This window comes from Myxine glutinosa, unplaced genomic scaffold (genome assembly GCF_964187855.1).
Source record: "Myxine glutinosa unplaced genomic scaffold, kmMyxGlut1.1 SCAFFOLD_3068, whole genome shotgun sequence".
Lineage (NCBI taxonomy): Eukaryota > Metazoa > Chordata > Myxini > Myxiniformes > Myxinidae > Myxine > Myxine glutinosa.
In genome coordinates this window covers 1-18,472 of record NW_027619161.1, presented here as the reverse complement: position 1 = coordinate 18,472, position 18,472 = coordinate 1, and the positions used below count along the sequence as shown (strand labels likewise).

At 43.5% G+C, this 18,472-nt stretch overlaps 1 protein-coding gene across 1 annotated transcript; it reads left to right on the top strand.

Annotated features, from left to right (window-relative positions):
- The first annotated feature begins 11,112 nt into the window (after positions 1 to 11,112).
- LOC144889359 (alpha-ketoglutarate-dependent dioxygenase alkB homolog 7, mitochondrial-like) lies at positions 11,113 to 18,281 on the top strand. Its single transcript, XM_078769555.1, has 3 exons — positions 11,113 to 11,511; positions 17,356 to 17,529; positions 18,108 to 18,281. The coding sequence occupies exons 1-3, from the start codon at positions 11,269 to 11,271 to the stop codon at positions 18,231 to 18,233; spliced, it is 543 nt and encodes a 180-aa protein (XP_078625681.1). The 5' UTR covers positions 11,113 to 11,268; the 3' UTR covers positions 18,234 to 18,281.
- Positions 18,282 to 18,472: the final 191 nt, after the last annotated feature.

The window sequence follows — 18,472 nt, the reverse complement described above, 5'->3', positions numbered from 1 at the left end:
TCCATGGATACCAAAAGAAGAGAGTTTGGTGAGCAGAGCGGGGTGCCAGACCGTATCGAAGGCACATGATATGTCAAGGGAGACAGCTCTAATTTCCTGTTTGGCATTGAGGACCTCCATCCATTGTTGAGAAAGCAGAAGCAGCATGTCCAGAGTAGAGTGACCAGGTCTGAAACCAAATTGATGATCAGAGATCAAGCCATTGGAGAAGAGGAAAGATTTCATATCTGAAGCAGATATTTTGCCAGCGTTTGCCAGGAAAGAAGCATTTGTTCTGAACATTTCATTTCAGGTATGAATCCGTGAGAGTCTGATCATTATTTGCCATGTTCACAGATTAAATAAAATATGAAATTCCGCCAGAAATATCCGAAATGACATCAGAAACTCAAGTTCATATTAATGACCTACGTGGTGGGACTGACCTCTCCCTCTCAACACTGACGGACAAACTACCCCAACTACTGCCTCAATCCCCCGCTACCTCTCAACACTGACGGACAAACTACCCCAACTACTGTCTCAGATCCCCATCTACATCTCAACACTGACGAACAAACTACCCCAACTACTGTCTCAGATTCCCCTCCACCTCTCAACACTGACGGACAAACGACCCCAACCCAGACCCACGGCACGGAGTTTCTCCTCGTTCCGCTCACGAGCGACAGTATCCAATTCGTCTGCATCATTATCCGCCATAATATGCGGTAACAAACTTTGTTGGTCCCAGAATGTTACACTCTCGATTAAAATATACAATGCATCAGAAACAAGCGATCGAAACACACGAAACAGAAGCTAAAAACCGAGGTGAACCAACTGCAACGCTGACGCAATCAACACAACAGAGAGTTTTTGTTTTCACACACACCAACCGTTATTCGGTCGTGTCCAGGGCCAATGCCAGGAAGTGACGTCACGTCGGATCCGAGAATCGGAGGAATCATTGACACCAATTCTTCGTGAACGGGGAGACTCATAAGTCATAAAGCTTTGCTTCCCTGAAAAAGAACAGTCCTCTTCAATCACAACTTTGTGCAGATGTGAAATGTAAAAATGAGAATGTAAATCCACAATGATTGAGCACATGGAGAATGGAGAAATTGAATGAAGGAAACAAAACACTCATCAGCGAGGAAGAAGAGTAAATTACGGCAGTTAATTCTGGGTACTCGTAACGGTTCCCGCCCTATGGGCGGGGCTCCAATTGGTACCCGCCCTATGGGCGGGGCTCCAATTGAGAAGCCCAAATGAAAAGCCAAAATATCAGAAATTGAAGGTTTTTTTCATTTTAAACGATTCATGTAAACATCCGTTGAATCATATCACACGCAAATCATCAAAATCTCAACAGTATCTTTCGAATTTCACTAAAAGCCACATCACTGTTCATATCGGTAAATATTATTTCATCGTGTTTCAAATCGTGATCGATACACGATGATCGTGATCGATAATCATGTTCACAATCGCCATGTCGTACGTACTCCCGATACGTGTACCAAAGTCCCGATACGTGTAACTGCACCAAATCAACAGTTAAAAGGATTTTGAGCTGACAGCTGTTGCGCTTGCGGCCTTGGCAAGATCGATGGAGACAGGAGACCAAAGCTGAAATTGGAAAAACCAAATGGCCTATTTTACTCCTCGAGATCCCAGGATTACCCACAAAATATCGTTTCGACGGGTTGAGCCGTTTTTGCGGTACCTTCGAACAGACGGACAGACATTTGGTAAATTAAAGAAAGATTATTGATGTGAAAAGAAAAAATTCACTTTATGTTGTGAAAAACCCTTGTGTCGTACCTTTGTTACGTTTGTTACCTTTGTCACGTTTTCTTCCGAAACAGACGCGTCTCGGAAAGCCGAAAAGATTCGTAGCAATAAAACGCCATGAAAAACCGAGAGCCACAAAAATTGCGTCCGACGCCGACAGAGATTAAGCGAATTGCGAACGTTTTATCTGATTGTGGCGTAACATTGTTACCATGCGTCACATTGTCCTCAACGCAGCCACGTTTGTATTTCAACAACAAGGAGTTTAAGCGCCATTCGAATCATAGTTTCTCATTCTTCATGATTGTTATTTTTTAATTGTAAAAGAAATAAATCGTTTATTTTTTGTGGAGAACATTTGCCGTGCTGGGTGTGCTGAGTTACCAAGTTTCTGGTGGAGCGCTCGCCAAGTTGCTTAAACACTCAGTGCAAAAATGTTGATTTGGAACAACTGGCTTGGGAAGCGCCAGCGAGCTGCTCGGTACCTGAGCATACCCCGGGTCAACCCGGCATAAATGTGCCTAACGACTCTGCTGCTGATCACACTGTCATGGATTAGAACAGTGTTTAACTTTTGTGACTTTTAATCTGGAGCCTCTCAACAGCAGTAGACAGTTGAAAGCTGGGACGCGCACTCCATGGTCTGTGCCCCCACCGCACCCACTGAACTTGGTAACTGAACACACCAGGGATTGATTTAGGGGCAGGTTGGGGGTGGTCGAAGGGACATCAACCGAATTATATTTTAATCATAATAATATTAATCTTCTATTTCAAAATCCTTTCTTGAATAAATACATTGTAATTCTTTTAAAATAAAGGATTATTTTTTTTATTATTATTATTTATTTTTTTTATTATTATTATTACCGCCTTTAATAGGAGGTGTTGTTTCCCTTTCTCCTCCACCACCTCCTCGTTTTAACACTCCTTTCGGACATATAACTGTGACGTCACCACACTCGGGATCCGCCATGTTGGATTGCCAGGAGTTTAAACAAAGCGAAACTACATGTGGATTGTACTATTTTTTAAATGGCGAAGTCTTGCGCTGTATTTTGTTAAATCAGTCGTGACAACAGACAAGATTGGATGTCATATTTATAGACTGCTTACATTTCGTCTTAAGGAAGGGAAACGCGAGAGAGGACCACAGAAAGAATACGCATGCAGTTCCATCGAATTCACCAGGAAACCTAGTTGTAAATTTACATCCTCATAAAAGGAGTTCATGTTTTTCATCTCCAGTTTTATTTTCAACAAATTGACGCATTTAGTTCCACACACCAAACATGTCCCTTTTTTATAATCTCACTATAATTCACCAAATGTCCGTCTGTCTGTTCGAAGGTACCGCAAAAACGGCTCAACCGATCGCAACGATATTTTGGGTGGGTATTCCTGGGACGCCTGGGAGTAAAATAGGCTACATTGTTTTTAAAATTTCCCCAAGTTTTCCAATTTTCCAATTTTCCAGTTTTTCCAAACACGATGGAATAATATTTACCGATATGAACAGTGATGTGGCTTTTATTGAAACTCTAAAATACTGTTTAGATTTTGATGACAATTATGAACCTACCGCGAATGCGGAAGTGGACAAATAACGGCAATGCGCGGGATTGATAATATCCAAACACAACCGTCATTCAATCGTAATGTTAAATCGTCAAACGTTAATCGTGTTAATCGTTTTGTTAAAGTATCAATTGATGATTGGAATTGAGTGAATACAATTACGATTTTGAATTCGTAATTGTATTCACCCAGCCATACGGAACTTCACATCAGGATTTAAATATTTGTTTATGTCACGAATGTTGTTAAAAGTTCATTTTTTTTATTAATGTTATTTCATTTATGATTGGAGTAATGCTGTTTGTCATGAAAAAAGAGATATCGGGTTCAAGTGAATGATGAAATGATGTGACGGTTTCTCCTTTCTAAATGTGAATTCATGGATCGCCATATGCAGATTCGCCATTGACTGGGTATGGAACACACGTACCTATTTGTTTGCGAACGGGTACGTTTTTCATGGAAGTCCTTGACGAACTTGCTGTCCATGTCTGACGTGCGACTGAAGGTGCTCCAGGAATGTGGAATTTATTGGTTTCATGCTTTAGCATTCGCCATTTCTGTAATGTCTGTTTGCTTCTGGCCTCCCACCCGTGCATAGCACGGGTACCTCACTCGTAAAATTAATTTAACATTTCAGTTGTGAGCTGTGAGTTGTGATTTCCTGTGCCATTGAGAATCCCTGTAGGTGTGTGAACCACTGTGTGGTTGTGAGCTCCTGTGTGATTGAGAACCCATGTAAGTGTGTGAACCACTGTGTGGTTGTGAGCTCCTGTGTGATTGAGAACCCCTATAGGTGTGTGAACCACTGTGTGGTTGTGAGCTCCTGTGTTATTGAGAACCCCTGTAGGTGTGTGACCCACTGTGTGGCTGTGAGCTCTTGTGTTGAGAACCCCTGTGGGTGTGTGAACCACTGTGTGGTTGTGAGCTCCTGTGTGTGAACCACGGTGTGTGAACCACTGTGTGGTTGTGAGCTCCTGTGTGTGAACCACGGTGTGTGAACCACTATGTGGTTTCATTCATTGCACACAAGCAAATCACGCTGCTCGCAAAGTAACGTGTAAGGAGTGAAAGACTTGGGAAAGATGGCTTCTTATTTGTGTCATTGGTGATGTAGCAAGGCTGACCGCGTATGAGAGTGACAGCAGGGGTGGGTTCATCTTACCAATCAGCTAGCTGGTGCTTTGAAATGGACATTGCACTTTGAAACCCCCAATAAATGTAATAACGTCCTGCCCAGGCATCTGTGAGTGTGTGCGCCACGGCCATGTGGTTGGATTAAAGCGGTGGTTGAGGACGAGGACTCATGTTTGCGGTTTGTGTGGTGGGCTGGAACATGAGGAGAGCGACGTTTGCTGCTTTGCCTATTTTCCTTACTTGGCTCCAGATGTTTCAGGGTCCGCTCGTGGCTTTCCCGTCGGCAATGCCGGAGGATGCTTGGATTACATTGCAGAGGAGAAGGAGACATTTGCGGTCCATTGAGAGGAGACTGTTTCGTAAATAGTTTCCTCTGTGCACGGCACCTGGAATCGTGACCTCTGAATGGGCTTTGGAACCATATACATAATACATACGCAAAATCTGTCGCGGCCGTATTTACATATATATATTTTTCCATCTACTTATTACATGCGCAAAAAGTGACCCTTTTTATTTTTTACAATTGTTGCTCTCTATGCTTATGTAATATGTAGATAGCCCCTTTGCAGTTTCTTACATGTTGTGGGCCCTAGAGATGGATAAATACGTCGTTTTTAGGTCATCTGATCTCGATCTCATCTCGAAGAGATGAACTGATAAAATGGGTTATGATATCTGTCTGTCCGTCCGTCCATCCGTCCACTGTGGTTTGGTGGGCTCTGTCTGTTAACTTTTTTGCTATTTTCTGCTACTCCTTCCTTATTACCTGGCTGATTGTTCTGAAACTTGACACATTTAATACAAGACAGTAGCCCACACAATCCATCAGGTTAAGATTTTTAGATTTCGGATATTAATGGCAGGTCCCTGAAACATCGGAATGCCGACTCATCCCTTATTTTCCAACCGATTGATCTGAAACCAGATACAACCCTTCAACTCGATGTAGTAAGGGAAACATATGAAAATCTGTTAACTAAATTGTTACCAAAAAATTTCTTCACCAATATGTTTGTAAAGGTGTGTAATAACATGTGTTAAAATGTTGAAGGTCAACTCCCGTGGGAAACCCAGAAAAAAAGCTGTTGAATTCGGGTACCGAAAAATTATTTTCGAGAATTTTTATTTTTTTTAATCGGCCCTTAAGTAACTTATGAGGGGTCAAATAAGGGTTTTTCATGATTCCGAGTTGATTGTTAACATTTATATTTCACCACAGACACTCCTTTGTGGAAAAATAATTTCTAAATATATCTCATTTTCTACTTTGCAGGACATGGAGTCTAGCAATATGGATGAAGACGTTACTCCACCTGTGCTCAATTGCTTCATCTGTGCACGCTCGGATACACCAGCTGAAAGGCTCATACAGGCAACTCCAAAGGGATACTCAACTTTATTGAAACAAGCAGAAACTGTCGAAAATGTTACTGTTGTGGAACGTATGAAGGAGGCTCAAAAGGAAGGAAAACTGAGGTACCACCAGAAGTGTAAAAATGATCTGTACAACAACTTTGTTGCAACCACCAAGAAGTCAGCTCAAGCATCAAAGGCAGAGAAAGAGTCATCAAAGTTGAAGAGAAGACGCACTACTTGTGAGTTCAGTTCATCAACTGGCTGCAGTTCTAGAAGATCACAGTCAGTTGACCTCCTGTATAAGGATGTATGCATTCTTTGCAACCAACCAGCCCAGCTCTACAAAAATAATCCAGCACAAGCTAGAAAGAAATACAGAGTGCCAGATAATTTGACTGCAGATACACTGAAGGCAAGCTTGCTGAAGACAGCACGGAGTCGCGGGGATGACTGGAGCACTGAAGTCACTGGACGCCTGGAAGGGATCAACGACTTGGTAGCAGAAGAAACACTGTACCATTTGCGATGCAAACTTATGTTTGCGAGAGGTGACAGTTTGTCCAAGACTGATGAGGAAGGAAAAAGGAAGAGAGGACAGAGGAGTATTGATGAGGAGCGAGAGGCAGTTTTTATTGAATTCTGCGAATGGTTAGACTCAGAATTAGAGCATGGGGTAATGAACATGGACCAAGTCCATGAAAAGCTGCAGGAGTTTGATCAGTCACCAGAGAAGAGCCTTTCTTATTCAAAGCATTGGCTAAAGATAAAACTTCTAGAGAAATACGAAGACACCTTGTATTTCACAACACAGGAAAGAAGGGCAGATGTACTCTGTCTCAAAGATGGCACCGACAATATTCTGCGAGTGCATCATGCTAATCTTGACCATGGAGATGAGAAGACTCAGATCATAAAGACGGCACTCAAGTTCATATCCAATGATATTGCCTTGATTGATTTAGGTCCAAAGTCATACCCCACCACACACAGTATGACTGACATCGATAGTCAGCTGACACTTGTTCCTGCAAGCCTTCAGATGTTCTTGAGACCGATTGTCAAGACAGACGAAAGAGTTGCCGTTTGGGGGCAGAATTTTATTAAGGCCTGTCGACCTCGGTCTGGAGTATTGCCACACCAAATGGGGCTTGCCATACAACTTGATCATAGATTTGGTCAAAATGGATGCTCAACAAGTTCCACCGGCTGGGATACACTGAGTCTTACACGGAGACACAAAACTACAAATACTGCTTCCTTAATAGTAGGAGTGGAGATGATGTTCCAGATACTTCTGGCACTCTTGACACCATTGTGGAGGAAACCGATGAACAGATCAATGATGAGGTTGCGGTTGATGCTGCGCTTGAGGATCAATTAGTGATGACAGCCAAAGTGCCAGCCAGTGAAAGTGAATTGTCAAGTAATGATCAGGTGGTCTTTATGGAGGTTGGGGAAACAAACAATACAGTCACTCAGTTTGTTGGAGACAATATAGATTTAAACATTGTCTCTATTCACGGAAACACTCCCTTTCACTCAATGGGTTGGATCGAAGTCACCTCTCCGGCACCACCTTTGCCAGATCCGGCACCACCTTTGCCAGATCTGGCACCACTTGCGATTTTCAAGTACATTTACCATGGACGAGATACTACATTGGGTGAAATTCGGTACAACATGTTCTCAAGGAAGGCAGCGGCAGGAGTGATCAAACCAGAGACTCTACCTCCAACAGAGGGTGCAGCTGCACAACATTCACTCCGTGCCTACCTGCAGACCCGGGACTGGATCCTTCTACAGAGCATGTCTCTGAACCCCAGTGACTATGGATGGATAATAGGTGTGCATGGGTATGAGCCAGTTCCAACACTGGACCCCACGGCTCCTGAGGAGCTATTGCAGTTCACGAGCTGTAATTGTCATGGAGATTGCAGCAACCGGCGATGCAGCTGCAAGAAGAATGGGGTCACGTGCATCTCGGCCTGTGGAGTCTGTAATGGCATTACATGCAGAAACTGCAGTCATGATGTTGTTGAGTCTCAAGAAGACATAGACAATGAATGTTGAAACTTCTGACATTGTGAATGAGAAATAACTCTTGAGTATTATATATGTATGTGAAATAAAAGCTACTTTGTGTGTAAATGTAAAAGTGAAAATATAAATGTTAACAATCAACTCAGAATCATGAAAAACCCTTATTTGACCCCTCATAAGTTACTTAAGGGCCGATTAAAAAAAATAAAAATTCTCGAAAATAATTTTTCGGTACCCGAATTCAACAACTTTTTTTCTGGGTTTCCCACGGGAGTTGAACTTCAACATTTTAACACATGTTATTACACACCTTTACAAACATATTGGTGAAGAAATTTTTTGGTAACAATTTAGTTAACAGATTTGTGAAATATCTCATAAAATGCCCTTACTCGAAGGCATGAAATATGTAACGATGTTTTTGTTTTTTTGAATTGACCCCCGGTTAATGCCCCAGTGGTTGGGGTTCTTCGGGTCACAGTGGTCAAAGCAGATAAAAAAAATTCTCATATTGGGTCATTCCTGGTGGAATTTTTTTGCTGTCTCTTAAATTTTCTTCAGGTGGGAAGCGTGTGGATTCGAAATGGCGTGGATTCGAAACTTCACTCGAGTTTCGATTATCATTTAATCAGACTTTGTCTAATGGTGGTAATTGAGTGGTGTAATGGTTAGAATGAGTCTGCTCTGAGTCTGGGAGGTCAGTGGTTGATAACCCCAAACAAATCATACCAAATACTTTTAAAATGGTATGTGCTGCTTCTTTGCTTGAAGCTTAATATTTAAAAAGGTCACAGCACGGACAAATAACCATCGGTTGGCAGCCACTGTGCAGGTTGTTTTATTTGGGTTTTTTCGTATACAAGATCGAGGCTCGTGTAAGAGCTAACATTAATCACAAAAAAAAAAACGGACACATAAAATATATTATAAAGGGAGCGGGAGACACGATGAGGAGAGAGAGGGAAGCACACAAGTACAACATTAGAGAACAGGGACATCGGGAGATCTGTGGGAGGGAGAGGGCTTGGAGGGAGGAGGCATGGGAAAGGGGATGGGGGGGGGGGAGGTAGAAAACACATGGACACTGCGAGAACTTCCAGGAAAGAAGTTGGTTTGATGGGCTTTTTGGCCTCCTGTGGTTGAAGTTCCTTTTAAGGAAAGCCATTATTATCATTACTGTTAAGTTTCACATGTATTTTGATATTTAATGGACATCATTCACGAACTCATCCGCTCTCTTGTTCCACTTCATTTTTGGGGAAAATGCCAGGGGCATAGAAAAGGCCCCTTTATATGGTACTAGCAGGAGTACCCGGCGTTGCCGGGGGCAGGGGGGTGAGGAGGTGGGGGGAGGGAGGGGTGGGAGGAGGCAGGAGAGGGAGGGGTGAGGAATGGAGTGGAATGGGGAGGGGTGCGAGAGGTGAGGGGAGAGGGAGGGGTAAGATATACCACATGTACATATTTGGGGGGGGGGGAAGGGGAGAGGTTGCTTTGATAGGCCCCTCCGTTTTGGGGGAGGTGGATGAGAAGGAGAAAAAATTCTTGTGAACCGTCTTGTGAACCGTCTTGTTTTTTTGGCCTAAAACACTCACAGACACTCACTGATGAACTTCTGAAAGTTTGACGAAGATCCGTTCAGCCATCTCTGAGAAAAATGGTGACACACAGACAGACAGACAGACAAACGGCTCTCTTTTATAGTAGATGTGCCATGTGGCAAAGTATAGAAAAGAAGGGACGGGAGACAAGACGTGGCTTTCCGTATTTATATATTTTGTTTGGACTTGGACTGTTTTCTACAACATAGCTTGTAGAAAATGTCGAACAATAGAAATTAAGGGGCATTCAAAAAATCTCGTGTGCATGCTGGACTACCCTTGTGTTCTTAGGAGGAACCAAATAATGTGAAAACAGGAATTGCATTTTAAAATATCCTGAACAAACATTATAAGCTAGATATCTGGGATCACAAAGCAATCCCCAAGGGTAAACCTCCCCCGGCTTACCCTTCGCGATTGCCCGCGACGTACCCTTGGCCCATGATACAATTATGGCATATTTCTTTCGGACTGCCATATGACCTTGACCTTCAACATTTAGGGATAGAGTGTAAATTAAGAAAAAGTGTCCACATCTATAGTCTCTCCAAAAAACTCAACATCATGAAAATCTGACGAAAATTATTCAAGTTATGATCAAAAAGGTGTTTTTTTGTTAATTAGGTCACAATCCCTAAAAGGCAGGTCAAGGACATTAATCAAATACCAGGTGCATGACTTCAGTGCAGGTGCACTATTGTGATGGAAGAACAACTTGGAAGGCCACGCGTTCTTTGAGATTCCACGTTGACAAAATTGAGCGATGACAAAAAACACTGGTTTTTTCAAACCGCCATTTGACATTGACCTTTAACCCGGAGGGGAATGATGTTAATTAAGCCTAACTGTGCCTTGCTCTGGGCTAAGGAAGGCAATTTCGTTGAGGTTGAAACAACCTTATTTGATGATGATATGCCTAAAATTGGGTCCTAACCTTAAAATTAGGTCAAGGTCAACTTTTCATATCAACCCACACTTTCTATTCACATTATTGATGCAACAATTATTTCCGAAAGTGCTCATACATTGGCAGAAGTAGGGAGAAAACCTAAATGGTGGTTTAGTACTCCCAGGGGCGCAAGGCCTTGACCTTTAACCCGGAGGGGTATGATGTAAATTAAACGTAAATTATCCTTGCTCTATGTTATCGAGAGACTAGAGAGGACATTTTCGTTCTGATCGGACAAAAATATCGGACAAGTCGAGTTTTGGTGAAAATGTTAAAATGGCCATAATTAGGTCATGACCTTAAATTAGGTCAAGGTCAAAAAAATCGACCCCACGTATTTTCGATTCACATTATTGATGCAAAATTAAATTGCGAAAGTCCCAGCCGGCTCAGAGAGACAGCTTGGAAATTCAGAGTGCAGTTTTCATTCCCTCAATTTCACGTCACCCGTCACCATTTTCCGTGTCAGGTCGAGGACGAATACCGAGGACGATGGACGGACATTCCAGAGGTTCGGGTCCAAATCCGAATTTTAGATGTTTGTTTCACACACTCCAATTTATAATCGCAATTGTAAATCTGTCACCGTGGCGTGAACCTGTAAACCAATCATGCCCAGTTGAACGGTGTATAGGTGTCACGTAGATTACAGAAGCTGGATTGCCATTACCCGCGTCATTTTGCTTACTGTACGTACTGTATGTAGAGTAATGCCCATTTGTAATGATAGGCGGCTTGCCTGTTGGTGTTGTGTGCGCTTAACCCAAATGGCAGAGGTGTATCACTTCGGACAATATAACTGTGGAAAGAAAGGTACGAACTAGTACTATGACGTGGACTGTTTGCTCCCAGTTAGGCCGCGTGTCTTGGTTAGCGAAGGCTAAAGTGTCACGACCCACCGCTCCCGGACCCTTCGAGCGCCGCCGCTTTGCCGCGCCTTCCGCGCCGCGACCGCCCGACGGGCTCCGTGTCTGTGAGGAGTTCGTGAGTCTGCGAGAGGAGCAGATTTTACTGGACGAAGTGGAGCCTTCGTTTCGGAAAATGAAGTACCAGTTCGACCACTGGGACGATGTGAGCTTATCTCCCTCTGATTTGTGTTATTTACTCGATTTCTTGCTCCGCTCTGACCTTGAGCATTTCGTTATTGAATAAATGACATTTCCTCGTCACATTCGTAATATTGATTTCTGTTCAATCTGCCACTTGTTTGACCGCCTCACCCTCTGCACTTCAATCTCCGCCCCCTCTATTTTTCTTTGAAACCCCTCCTCTTTAAAACCTTCTCGCTCTGCCTCTGCACTTCAATCTCCGCCCCCTCTATTTTTCTTTGAAACCCCGCCTCTTTAAAACCTTCTCGCTCCGCCCCTCTGCACTTCAATCTCCACCCCCACTGTTTTTCTTTGAAACTCCGCCTCTTTAAAACCTTCTCGCTCCGCCCTCTGCACTTCAATCTCCACCCCCTCTGTTTTTCTTTGAAACCCCGCCTCTTTAAAACCTTCTCGCTCTGCCTCTGCACTTCAATCTCCACCCCCACTGTTTTTCTTTGAAACCCCGCCTCTTTAAACCCTCGCTCCGCCCTCTGCACGTCAATCTCCGCCCCCTCTATTTTTCTTTGAAACCCCGCCTCTTTAAAACCTTCTCGCTCCGCCCTCTGCACTTCCATCTCCGTCCCCTCTATTTTTCTTTGAAACCCCGCCTCTTTAAAACCTTCTCGCTCCGCCCTCTGCACATCAATCTCAGTCCCCTCTATTTTTCTTTGAAACCCCGCCTCTTTAAATCTTCTCGCTCCGCCCTCTGTATTTTATCACGCTCCGCCCTCTACGTACAGTACTGCCTTTGACCTTCACAAACTCCACCTTCTGTCAGGTTTCTGATCAGTGCACCCTCTGCATGATCTTGTCATGCTCGACCCCTTGCACAATGTCTGTCTGCTCCCTCTGCCACTGTTTGTACTGCACCATTCGTACTCTTTTCACAGCTGGAAAATGGTCTTTGTTTTCTACACCGCTCTACTTTTATTTCCTGTCTTTGCTACTTGCACCTTTGCCAGGAAATGTTGTTTTGGAACCCATGCATTCATTGTGTTCTTTAACTTCTCAAAGGCTTCCTTTCACAATTTTATTTTGTTGTTTTAAACATGTAAATGAGCGAGCAACATTGGCAATCATTGATAATCCATGTTATATGTCACCTTTCTCCTAATCAAAAATAAAGCATGGAATCAACAATTGCAACAGGGCACACTCACCTCTAAGCTGTGCAGCCTGGATTTGAATCCCGATCCAGCCATAAACTGTCATCCCAGTGTTTCACAGGCAGGTTGAGCCGTCAATGTGTGTCACATTCATCAATGTTCAGCATTTATACACTTATGGTCTTGATTGCAGCCCTTATCTTATTCCTCAGATTTGCAATATCGGTAAGCTTCGTTCGGTACACCAGGTCCTTCACATAACCATATGAAAAAACATCCAGAGGCGTTATGTCCAGCAAACGTGGTGCCCACAGTTTCGGATCGTCGCACCCAATCCATCAATCATTGAAGTGTTCATTGAAGAAATTGTGCACTATAAGACTCCAGTGTGGGGGAGCTCTGTATTGTTGGTAAATGACCTCTTTCCATCAGATCCACCAATTGCGGGAGTACAAGGTTCTCCAACATATTCAGCTAATAATTGTCAGACTTTATAGTGGCTTCAGCAGAGAAGAATGGCCCAATGACTCGGTGATGCATGAGGCCGCACAACACGTTAACTTTTTGGCTGTCATGCTCAAGTTCTCAGACCTCATGTGGAGGCTCAGAGCCCCCAAATCATGATATTATGTCTGTTAACTTTCCCAAAACATGGAAGGTTAACTCATTTGAGAAGAGCACGCGTCATGGGAATCCGTCATCTCCGTCTCAGCATTCCAAAATATCCACTGAAAATGTGATTCATCGCATGCAGTCGTCCGGTTTAAGTGAACTTTCCATGTGTACAGCTGCAATCGCGTGTGCAGCACTTCATGTACTGTTGAGCAGTGTAGCTGCAGCTCCATGGTGGCAGTCCTAAAGGACTCATAGAGACTGCGCTCGAACGACTCACAAGTGTGTTCAACATCCTCACCACTCGTGCTTGGCTTTCTTCCATAGATCATCCTGAAGCGTTGTTGAACCCATGTAGATGATTTTGTCTTTATAAACCAGGAAACACATTGCGCTGTTTCTTGTGGGGGCACCATATGCAGCAAATGTCATCTACCGTGTATCAGGAGACTCCTGGAACCAAAAAAAAATGTAAATAAAACTTTGAGGAATATTCTTTCACATGCAGCAAACCACATTGTGATATCCCATTTCATCGTTTTTTATTATTATGATTTGAATTTGGAATGGTAATTTGTGGAAACCCTGTACTTTGCACCACATTGTGTATAACTCAACTCTGTGCAGGATAGTTCCTCATTGACCATAACTCCCCTCTCCCTCCTCCTACCTTCAAAGTCTCCCACTGCCAATTACGCTGCAGCAGCATCCCTCTCTGCAGATCTTGTGAAAATAAGCAACTGTTCATCATCCTGTAATGTCCTGTAATGCAGGAAAGAAACAATCCTCAATTTGTATCTCCATAACAAGCAGCTGGCAAACCCTACAACAGTTTATTTCTGTGGTTACCCTCTCATCTCTGGAGCTCCTGGGACTCGCCATCAGCTTTCATCTTTATTGGGCAGATCATATCGCCAAGCGAGCCTCCAAAGCCAGGTGCTGCATTGGAAAATACATGAGTTTCCAACCTTCTGCATGCAAGAAAAGTTTACACGAGACAAATAATGTCAGGAGATTCAGAGGCTACTGGAGGATCCCTCACTTTGCTGTCCTCTGAAGTTGGAGGCCTACAATATGAGGGAGGGAGTAGCTGTGCCACCCTCAAGGCTTTTCTGAAGTCTCATGGAATATGCTTCTCCATAGTAGACCACTGCTACTGCTTTCCATCTTGCCACCCTTAAAGCAATGACGTTTAAGGCCCACCTTGTCATCAGCATCTTAGGCCAAAAGTCTGAATGTGAAGGTCAGCTTTTTGTTTACCATGAGCAAGTTAGTGGCGTTGCAGTCTTTATAGAAGGGTCAATATACGACAAAAAACTCACCTAACCCCAGAAAAATTGATAAAGGTTTTTCAATGGATTCTGGTACCATTGGGCATGCTAAATAACATACTAAAAATCTAGTAACATCTGACTTCCGGAAATGGGTCGTTTTCAAGATGGCGTCCAAGATGGCCGCCGGGAGCTTAAAATGGCCATATCTCAATTATTATTCAACCTAGAAAGGTGGTTTTGGTGTCTAACCCTAGGTTTTAGGGCCCAAGGAATCCAATTGAATCAATAAAATTACCATCAGTTAATTATTTATTGACAAGTCCAAGATGGCATCCCAAGGTGACATCCTGATCCACTAAAATGGCTCTGTCGAATAGCAGTCAACCTAGAGAGATTTTTTCAGTGTGTATACCTAGGTTTAAGGCACCCAGGAAATCATCAAAATTACTTAAATAAGCACAAAGTAATCAGGTAATCCAGTAAGCCAGGTTTACCAGCCCATTAGGCATTTGTTGTCTTATACAGTTAGTCGCTATTCATCGTCATCCTCCGACTCCTCTGGAAGAAACTTGGTATGTGGATTGTCACATTCTTCAAGTTGGCACGGTCCACAGGCAGTAGTACATGGTAGTCCATATCTTCTACAAGAGCAGCGGAGTGTCTTGCAGGCAGTGGAGCAGTTACAATGAATGACCTTCAAGAGATTGTCTGGAGCAGCGTTCATTCTTGACATAAGTGGGACAAACTGATTATCCTGCAGGCTCCACCCCCATTTCATGGCATCCATACCCTCTTCTTTTCCCATCCACACCATGATCTGGTAGTACGCTCTACGACAGTGAAGTATGGTAGCAGATTTAGTTGGGGGCAGATGCTCGGGTGTTACAAAAGACGAAGCAGAGACAACCATTCTTGCTGAAGGTGTTATATCGCATTGTTGCAAGGGAATCTTTGCACTTGCCACCAAAGAGGATAGCCATTAATCGGCATCCAAAGTCATCAATCACCTCTGTGGTCTGGTTTGGGATGGTGAATGTGTTGGCACAAGACCGAAGGACAGGCTCTCCTTTTACAAGCTTCTGGAAAGCAGTATTTTTGCCAACACCAAAAATCCGAGAAGTCGTGTCACAACCAGTCATGGCATGGATGAATATCAACTGAGAACACATGTCATGTCCGAGGATTTCTTTTAGACAGTTGATGTCATACACTTTAAAACTGCCATCAGCTTTGGACTTGTCTGATCTGAAATAAAGGCTCTTACTGTCTCCCTGCGCAAGTAAAGGAGTAAGACAAGGAGATCAGTATCTTCTCCAATCAGTGTAGTGGTGTGTAGAAGAGATGCCTCCACTGCAGCCTTTACTATATCTACGTCAGCATCTCCAGGTGCATTGACCACAGTGCAATACCTTTCTCTCAGTTCATCACTTATCATCCCGATCAGTCTCTGTTTATTGATATCTCTTGACAGGACCTCCTCCTTCTTGCCTGAGAACTTTGTCTCAGCAGTGAAGCTGACAATGGGATGAATATTGTGTCCTCTTCTCTGATGCGTGTTGTCTTTAATGGACGGCCCTTCCTCATAGCCATCAAAGACAATGGTCGTAGCTGAACCATAATGCTGGATGGTGAAGTCAGCATATGTATTGGGGAGGGTATGATAGTCAGTCATACCCTCCCCAATATAAAATAGTCTGTCCCTTGCCATAACCTCTCAAGCTTTGTACAAACCTTTGTCTGTAATGATCACTGAATACTGTGGACTGGAGTCACAGGTGGCAGTGGTGTAGACACATTACACTCTTATCTCCAATCTGAAACACACACTTGGTTCATTAGCTGGTGAGTCGGAGGATGACGATGAATAGCGACTAACTGTATAAGACAACAAATGCCTAATGGACTGGTAAACCTGGCTTACTGGATTACCTGATTACTTTGTGCTTATTTAAGTAATTTTGATGATTTCCTGGGTGCCTTAAACCTAGGTATACACACTGAAAATATCTCTCTAGGTTGACTACTATTCGACAGAGCCATTTTAGTGGATCAGGATGTCATCTTGGGATGCCATCTTGGACTTGTCAATAAATAATTAACTGATGGTAATTTTATTGATTCAATTGGATTCCTTGGGCCCTAAAACCCAGGGTTAGACACCAAAAACACCTTTCTAGGTTGAATAATAATTGAGATATGGCCATTTTAAGCTCCCGGCGGCCATCTTGGACGCCATCTTGAAAATGACCCCTTTCCGGAAGTCAGATGTTACTATATTTTTAGTATGTTATTTAGCATGCCCAATGGTACCATAATCCATTGAAAAACCTTTTGTATCAATTTTTTGGGGGTTCAACCATATATTGACCCCTCTATTAGGTCTATTTTCGGCTTGCTCTTGCTGTCCTCACCTGTCTTTCTAACTGTCACACACATTCTATCAGACTTGCCTTGTGACTGTCACCAAGTCTAAACTCGTTGGTCACCTCCATTCACCCCCCACCCCGAGTCACATTTTCTCTCACATATAGAACTTCCCGAATCTGTTGTCTCTTGCCTTTTCTCTCCAGGACCTTCACGTGTGCTGCCTACCTCATGGTGTCCCAATTTTACGACACCGATTGAGAACCTTCCCCCTTTCAACTGAAACTATTCGTACTGTGGTTCATCCTCACTTACATTCTTGTCCCTATTTCCTTCGCCACACTGTCTGTTGACACTTTTGTTCTGCTGTTCCATAAGCTTTGATATCCTTTAAGAAAGTAAAAGCCTGTGGCCAATTTACACTGCCCTGCAACCGATCTGTATAAACTAATTAGGATTTTCTTCTCTTAGGCTATCCATGGCTATCGTGAGATAGAGCGGGAGAAATGGAGTGCTGAGGCTGCCTCCCTGTTGCATAGAGTTTGTGAGACAGCATTTGGAACAGGAAGTGAAGTCAGCCCTCTGATCCACATCCTAGATTTGGATGCTCATGGGTACATCAAACCACATGTCGACAGCATCAAGGTGACATTCATTCATTCACCCATTTCTTCTTTGTAAGTAAATGACTAAAGGGGGGCCCGACAGGATGGTCTCGACCTAGAGGTATGCACACTCACCTCTAAGCTGTCTGGCTTGGGTTTGAATCTCATCCCAGCTGTAAACTGTCATCCTGGTGGGTCACAGGCAGGGCGATTCGTCAGTGTGTGCCGTCCCTCTGACGTTAAATGGGCGTCCCATGTGCTGGCATTATTTGGTGGATGTTAAAGATCTCATGGTGTCCTTCATGAAGAGCAGATGAGCTATCGCCAGCACCATGGCCAAAATTCAATATTCCTGGCCTAACCTTAATTGAACGTCGTCAGGAAGATTTGGGACAAGCTTCCCCCGGTCAACCCCACAAGGACGTCGGAATAATTGTGGCCATTAAAGAAGTAGTAGATGACTAATGGATGGAGTGAAAAGGTGCTTCAACAGGTACAAGACCATTCCTGCCTTTTGTATCATCGGCTCTATTACGCTCTGCTTTAGACATAAGGAAGGAATTTTCCGAGTTAATAAGCAATGTTGGTATCAGCTAAGATGCTCTGGTGTCGATGCAGTTCTGTGGGAACACCATCGCTGGCCTCAGCTTGCTGTCCACCTGCGTCATGCGTTTCGTACACGAAGGAACGGCTGAACAAATGGATACGCTGCTCAAACGGCGCTCTCTTTATATCATGCGGTGAGTAAAATGTTTGCAACTTTGTGCAATAGGCCACCAGTAATAGAAAAATCAACCCCTTGCTTTACTGTGATGAGTCTGTGCCAGACTAGACATTTTAAGAGAATCTTCCAGGTCATGGGCCACCCTTCACTCAGCTGCAAATTGTTCAAGGAGCCATCTAGAAAAAAAAAAATCACAACAAAGATCCATCAGAACCAGTTGATGTGCTCCATCAGATCTTTGTATATACTTATACCCCAC